Raw genomic sequence first — 8203 nt, forward strand, 5'->3', positions numbered from 1 at the left:
CCACAGTTAGGGGAGGGACTACTTCACCCTTAGCCCAGGCCTCAGGAGGCAGGAGCTGCTCTGGCCCCATTTCCATTATGGCCTCTGTAGGTGGGGCTGCTCCAGCCCCAGCCAAGATCTAATTAGTCATGATGGTTAACCCGTTACATAGTAAGAATGCTGATAAGCTGCCTGATTACCGGGTAACCTTTTGCATTCCTACATAGCACTACTTATTTTGGTATTAGTGAGCACCATTCTCCTGGAAATCAGAAACAGCAGGGCTGTGTCTAGACTGGCCAGTTTTTCCGGAAAATCAGCCACTTTTCCAGAAAAATTTGCCAGCTGTCTACACTGGCTGCTTGAATTTCCGCAAAAGCACTGACTTCCTACTGTAAGAAATCAGTGCTTTTTGCGGAAATACTATGCTGTTCCCGTTCGGGCAAAAGTCCCTTTTGTGCAAAAATTTTGTGCAAAAGGGCCAGTGTAGACAACTGAGATTTGTTTTGCGCAAAAAAGGCCTGATCGCGAAAATGGCGATCAGGGCTTTTTGGCACAAAAGCGCGTCTAGATTGGCCACGGACGCTTTTCTGCAAAAAGTGCTTTTGCGGAAAAGCGTCCGAGCCAATCTAGACGCTCTTTTCCGAAAATGCTTTTAATGGAAAACTTTTCAGTTAAAAGCATTTCCGGAAAATCATGCCAGTCTAGACGTAGCCCAGGTGTTATTACTCCTATTTAACAGATAGTGAACTCTCCATCTCTAGAGATTTTTAAATCCTGGCTTGACAAATCCCTGGCTGGGATGATCTAGTTGGGATTGGTCCTGCTTTGGGGAGGAGGCTGGACTCGATCTCCTGAGGTCTCTTCCAGCCCTAGGATTCTATGAAAAACTGAGCCACAAAGAGGATAAGTGACGTTCCCAAGATCACTCAGCAAATCAATGGAAGACCTGCTTTAACCACTAGACAATGCTACTTCTTTTAGTAGGATTAAGAAAACAAAGTAAACAAACCACAGTTTTCACCTGATGCGGAGTTCTTTTAACCTCCCACCGCGGTTCCAAGTGTATGTAACCCGATACGGAGCCTGATGACTCCCATTCCAAGACGGAGTTCCACCAGGCTGGGGAGTAACCAATCGTCCAAACACACGGACTTTGGGAGTATGCAATTTCTGGGCTGCATTTGTCTTGAAAGATCTTAAACGTAAAAGGAAAAAGAAAAAGAAATGTCACTTGTAAGATCAGATTCACTATTAGCAGATGGTAGTGTGTCTATGAGACGTCAACCATACTACAATATCACACTAACATCACATATAAAGTTAATACTTGCAGACAGGGCTCGCCAAGCGGTGGCAAGCCCCACTCGCCAGCCGCACGGAATCGCACACTGCGCATGCGCAGACCGCGCTGCACGGTCACACAGGGCTAAAATCTAGTCACCACGGGCGAGAAGATTGCCCTAATTGTCGAGCCATGCTTGCAGACCATATTTTACGTTTCATTTTATTAATTTTTATGTTCCAAAAACAGTCTCTTGAAATTTTTCAGTTATTCCCCAAATGCAGCAATAATATATGGCGATGGCAATATGGTGGTCCAACCGTAATCATCCCATTCATGAGTCAACAGTGTGATGCTGTTGCAAAAAAGCAAATATGATTCTTGGATGCATTAACAATAGTGTGTGAGCAAGACACGATGAGTCATTATTCCGCTCTACTCTGCACTGCTCAGGCCTCATTTAGACTAGTGTGTCCAGTTCCAGGCACCACATTTCAAGAAAGATGTGGAGAAACTGGAGAAGGGCCAGAGAAGAGCAACAAGAATGATTAAAGGTCTAGAGCTCATGACCTATGAAGGAAGACTGAAAGAACTGGGTTTGTTTAGTTTGGAAAGGGGAAAACAGAGGGGACATGATACCGGTTTTCCAATATTTAAAAGGATGTCACAAGGAGGAGGGAGAAAGATTGTTTTTCTTGGCCTCTGAGGATAGGACAAGAAGCAATGGGCTTAAACTGCAGCAAGGGAGGTTTAGGCTGGACATTAGGAAAAAATTCCTAACTGTCAGGGTGGTTAAACACTGGAATAAATTGCCTAGGGAGGCTGTGGAATCTCCACCCCTGGAGATATTTAAGAGCAGGTTAGATAGACCTCTATCAGGGATGGTCTAGATGGTACTGTTTCCTGCCGTGAGGGCAGGGGACTGAACTCGATGTCCTCTCAAGATCCCTTCCAGTTCTAGTGTTCTATGATTCATATTTCCTCTTTCTTTTAAAAGACACATGGAAAAGGAAAAAGAAGGGTTTGTGTCTTCTTTCAAATTTAAAGACCTCAAATTTTTGTGTAGGTGGTTTTAAACTGGTTTTTCTTCTCACTCTTACTTTCAGAATAAAATACCACCACCTAGTACTTTAACTATTTTTGCTGAAAGCTTCCTATTAGCATACTTAAGTGGGAGCTCTCTCAACCTTCAGTTAAAGGGCAAGAAGCATTTTATTTTTCACAAAAAGATGCTTTCTCTTAGTTGTGCATTGAAATGTGACCTAAATATGTTTCTTAAATAATTATACATAAATAATAATTTTAAGACGTCTGACTAAAAATCCCTTCTTGTCTCTTGGTACTTGTGATGTGACAGTCCTAATTCTCCAGCATTCCATGCAGTCTTACAGGAAAGATGGTGCAGAGTAGAATTTCTAACTTGAAAAATATGAACTTTTCGGAAAAAAAATTTTTTTTTTTTTTCAAACCTTTATTCATCATAAAGAAGCTAAACTAGGCAAAACGTTTTTTACCTTTGGCAGGTCATCTTTAAAGAGACTGTCTTAGTCAAAGTGCAGTTCCATTATGAAGAGTGACTTTAAAAATGGTGTAATGGGATTCCAGGTTTAGTGTTCCAGATCGACTTTATGATACCAAACAGTTTAAGACCAACTACAACTTTCTGAACCAGTTACATCCCTATATGCAAGAGACTAGTTGATTACCTGATAAGCATTTACTTAATATGATAGTCAAGCAAGAGTCGCCCGTGGCTGTTGTACATTTCAAGGGGAGAAGTGTAGGTTCCTGGTTGCCCTCTTCCTTTGAAATGCACAAGAGCTGCAGGAGATTCTTAATACATTTCAAAGGGAGAGGCATAGCAGAATAGCAAGCTCCTCCTTTATCAACTAATCAAGTAGTTGATGGAAATTCCATTGACTACTAGATTAGTTGATTAATTGAAATTTAACATCCTTAGTTGCAGCCAAGTTCCCTTCTTAGAAGCAAACACTGCTTCCACCCTCCTGATTTGAACATTAGAACCATTTGAGCTCCCAAATAGGTAACAGAGGCTTCATCTATACAAATAAAGAGGAACAATTTTCGAACAGATGTCTATAAAACATTGTTAATAGCACCTTCTGAGTGACATACACAAGTAATAACTTTTTTAAATCCAAGGGAATTGGCATGGTATAATAACAAAATAATATAATTGCATCCTTTGACAAGGGAATGCCTATGCGCCATTCCTCACCTGCCCCTTGACTTTTTCTCCATTTTTTCCTCCAATCTTGGGTCCTTTACAATCAACTTCACTGCTCTGTCTGCAATGGAATCTCATATGTTAGCAGTCAAACACCTTTGGATAATATATAAGAATTATTTTGAGTTACTTTGATGAATCAGTGGTGCTCACATGACATGTACATTTTGTATAATTTCTTAGGTGCACCACAGCCACTTCTTGTACAAACTCCCAATAATAAAATAGTATACAAAATTTCTATATGTTCTACTGGTCAGAATGATGGACTGCAGAACAGTCATGACACACTGATTTTATCAAGCTGATTTCAATAGACCTAGTTAAATAAGTGTCTATATCACTGTAGTCCTTTTGGTGCTGCTGGGCGCCATGCGCCCAGGGGCCACGCAGGCGCCGCGCGCCGAGGGGCGGGGGCCGCACATGCGCCGCGCACCCAGGGGCGGGGGGCATGAATGGCTCGGGCTGGCCCTGGTCACTAGGCAGGTGTACATAAATGACCCAGAGGGCGCCATGGCACCTGTGGGCACCACATTGGGGACCACTGCCATATCACAATATGGTCCTAACATCAATGTGCTCAACAGACAGGTTTAGTCAAATAATTCAACTCAGAATTTTTAGTGATCCTGGCCCATATGTATTTTGTTGATTGCACATATGGAAAAGAATATGAAACATAAAAAAAGATCGGTAACTAATACAAAAAGAGCAATGTGATTGGCTGATAGGGATGACATGACATTTTGATAAAGACCAATAAAGTACACAAGTCTTATTTGTTTTCTTTATAATAAGCTGCATTCCTCAAGACAGTGAATTTATAGAGGATTATTCTGCTTTTCTGGTGATTAAAGTCAAGGAGCCTTTGGATTTGTTCTTTAAAGAATGATCAAATCATGCCAGACAAATAATACTGCCTGTACTTATCGCTCTTTGAAAAAAAATACTTTCTTAAATTAAGCGGAGCAAAATACATTTTTGTAGACTATTAGTTTGGAAAATTTAGGGGTTTTTTTTTTTTGCATCCTTAGAATAGTTTTTTTTGTTTAAGTTTGCTTGCTTTTGCTTGTACTTTTTCGAGGCTAATTTTGTCCAGTTTTGATTAACTGAAAAATACCTTCCAGATTGTGACTTTTTATTTCAAATTTCCACTCAGAGAACAGTCTTGGCTAAGTTCATAAACTCCATGACAATCAAGAGTTATCATGAAACACTGGGTCACCCCAATGATAATATTAGTCAAGATTACTTAACTCTTCAGACAACAAAGAACGTCTAAATAGAACTAATCTATCATCTAATAAACCATCTTGTTAGTCTTTAAAGTGCTACATAGTCCTGTATTTTGTTTCAGCTACACCAGACTAACACGGCTACATTTCTATCACTATAAATAGAACTGCTGCTGAATAACCAAATCCTGGTATTTATATGAACCTAGGTCCTGGTATTAGGATATACTAGTTATGACTCAAGATAGAAGGTATCAGAAATTAGATGAAACTGCCTCAAACACAAATGAAGAAAACAGAATATCAAAAACAACTAGCCCCCTTGTTTCTGTAATGACCTCAATACAAAAGGACTCCTAGCCTCAACAGCCAGACTATGCATATACACGCACGCGCGCACACTCTCTAGAACTATGATAGAAATGTAGCCATGTTAGTCTAAGGTAGCTGAAACAAAATACAGGACTATGTACCACTTTAAAGACTAACAAGATGGTTTATTAGGTGATGAGCTTTCGTGGGCCAGACCCACTTCCTCAGATCAAATAGTGGAAGAAAATAGTCACAACCATCTATACCAAAGTGATACAATAAAAAAAAAGAACACATATGAAAAAGAAATCAAATTTCAGAACAGAAGGGGGATGCGGAGGGGTGGGGGGGAGGTAAATATCTGTGAGCTAATGATATTAGCTCAACGACTTAATTACCTGCATCCTGCTTCAAAAGCCTTTTAAAACTGCACTTGAAAGGGAATCCTCTGAACTGTTATTCATGCTAAAAATCGACTTTACGCCGGGGTCTTAAAGACTCTAGTTATCTTACCCATTACAAAGATAGCTTCCCCAATTATCACCTCTAATATCATTAGCTCACAGACATTTACCTTCCCCCCTCCGCCCCACATCCTCCTTCTGTTCTGAAATTTGATTTGTCCTTTTCATATGTATTCTTTTTTTTAATTGTATCCTTTGGTATATATGGTTGTGACTATTTTCTTCCACTATTTGATCTGAGGAAGTGTGTCTGGCCCACGAAAGCTCATCATCTAATAAACCATCTCGTTAGTCTTTAAAGTGCTACATAGTCCTGTACTATAGAACTACATAGTAATGCTCTAAGCCCTTGTAATAAACACAATTAAGTAATCATATTTGAGGCCCTGGCTGTAAGATAACAGTAGCAACCTATCCAGTAACCTATGTGGACATTTGTATTCTGCTAGTCTCTATGGTGTTTGTGCTTTCCCCATTTAAAGGGCTATAAATGGTAAATACAAATCTAATGTTTTTATACCATGCAAACAGTTTTTGAAAAAGGCAACACACACACCCCGAGGTGCCACACGGCACCCCCTCCCACACACACACACACCCCGAGGTGCCACACGGCACCCCCCCCCACACACACACACACCCCGAGGTGCCACACGGCACCTCCCCCCCAACACACACACACACACACCCCCCGAGGTGCCACACGGCACCCCCACACACACACACACCCCGAGGTGCCACACGGCACCCCCCCCACACACACACACACCCCGAGGTGCCACACAGCACCTCCCCCACACACACACGGCACCCCCCCCACACACACACACACCCCGAGGTGCCACACAGCACCTCCCCCACACACACACGGCACCTCCCCCCCACATACACACACACCCCCCGAGGTGCCACACGGCACCTCCACACACACACAGCACCAACACACACACCCCCCCCCGAGGTGCCACACGGCACCCCCACACACACACACACCCCGAGGTGCCACACGGCACCCCCACACACACACACACCCCGAGGTGCCACACGGCACCCCACACACACAAACACTCCCCGAGGTGCCACACGGCACCCCCCCACACACACACACTCCCCGAGGTGCCACACGGCACCCTCCCACACACATACACTCCCCGAGGTGCCACACGGCACCCCCCCACACACACACACTCCCCGAGGTGCCACACGGCACCCCCCCACACACACACACTCCCCCGAGGTGCCACACGGCACCCCCCCCACACACACACTCCCCCGAGGTGCCACACGGCACCCCCCCACACACACACACCCCCCGAGGTGCCACACGGCACCCCCCCCCACACACACACCCCCCGAGGTGCCACACGGCACCCCCCCCGCACACACACACACCCCCCGAGGTGCCACACGGCACCCCCCCCCACACACACACACCCCGAGGTGCCACACGGCACCCCCACACACACACACACACACCCCGAGGTGCCACACGGCACCCCCCCACACACACACACACACCCCGAGGTGCCACACGGCACCCCCCCACACACACACACACACCCCGAGGTGCCACACGGCACCCCCCCCACACACACACACCCCGAGGTGCCACACGGCACCCCCCCCACACACACACACCCCGAGGTGCCACACGGCACCCCCACACACACACACACACCCCGAGGTGCCACACGGCACCCCCCCCCACACACACACACTCCCCGAGGTGCCACACGGCACCCCCCCCCACACACACACACACCCCGAGGTGCCACACGGCACCCCCCCCCATACACACACACCCCGAGGTGCCACACGGCACCCCCCCCACACACACACCCCGAGGTGCCACACGGCACCTCCCCCACACACACACACCCCGAGGTGCCACACGGCACCCCCCCCCACACACACACCCCGAGGTGCCACACGGCACCCCCCCACACACACACACCCCGAGGTGCCACACGGCACCCCCCCCCACACACACACCCCGAGGTGCCACACGGCACCCCCCCCCACACACACACCCCGAGGTGCCACACGGCACCCCCCCCACACACACACACACCCCGAGGTGCCACACGGCACCCCCCCACACACACACACACCCCGAGGTGCCACACGGCACCCCCCCCACACACACACACACCCCGAGGTGCCACACGGCACCCCCCCACACACACACACACACCCCGAGGTGCCACACGGCACCCCCCCATACACACACACCCCGAGGTGCCACACGGCACCCCCCCACACACACACACACCCCGAGGTGCCACACGGCACCCCCCCCACACACACACACACCCCGAGGTGCCACACGGCACCCCCCCATACACACACACCCCGAGGTGCCACACGGCACCCCCCCCACACACACACACCCCGAGGTGCCACACGGCACCCCCCCACACACACACACACACGGCACCCCCCTCCCACACACACACACACACACACACACACACACACACACACGGCCCGAGGCACCACACCGCCCTAGCGCCGCCCACTCACAGGACCGGGCAGGGGGGCAAAGCGCCCCCGCCCTAGCGCCCCCCCGTCTGTGGAACCGGCGAGCCCGCCCCCGGGGGGCTCTTCATCGCTCCCGCCGCCGAGCGGCGCCGACCCGGGACCAACCCCAGCGAGCGGCTCTTCCCGCGCCGCCCGCGAG

At 47.9% G+C, this 8203-nt stretch overlaps 1 protein-coding gene across 6 annotated transcripts in view; it reads right to left on the reverse strand.

Annotated features, from left to right (window-relative positions):
• SFI1 (SFI1 centrin binding protein) overlaps nucleotides 1-8203 on the reverse strand; it is a 70736-nt gene extending 62533 nt beyond the window's left edge. For 4 of the 6 annotated variants that reach the window (XR_012895936.1, XM_075898028.1, XM_075898029.1 and 1 more), the window contains exons 1-3: nucleotides 8047-8185; nucleotides 3504-3573; nucleotides 1004-1177 (exon numbers count right to left, since the gene is read on the reverse strand). Coding sequence is in view for 5 of the 6 variants with exons in the window: in XM_075898028.1 (XP_075754143.1) it covers nucleotides 1004-1177; nucleotides 3504-3526 (197 nt within the window). In the remaining variant the exon portion in view is untranslated. Of the gene's footprint in view, nucleotides 1-1003; nucleotides 1178-3503; nucleotides 3609-8046 lie in introns of all 6 variants that reach the window. The other 2 variants (XM_075898026.1, XM_075898025.1) reach the window with 2 other exon arrangements.

This window comes from Pelodiscus sinensis, chromosome 15, assembly GCF_049634645.1.
Source record: "Pelodiscus sinensis isolate JC-2024 chromosome 15, ASM4963464v1, whole genome shotgun sequence".
Taxonomy (NCBI): domain Eukaryota; kingdom Metazoa; phylum Chordata; order Testudines; family Trionychidae; genus Pelodiscus; species Pelodiscus sinensis.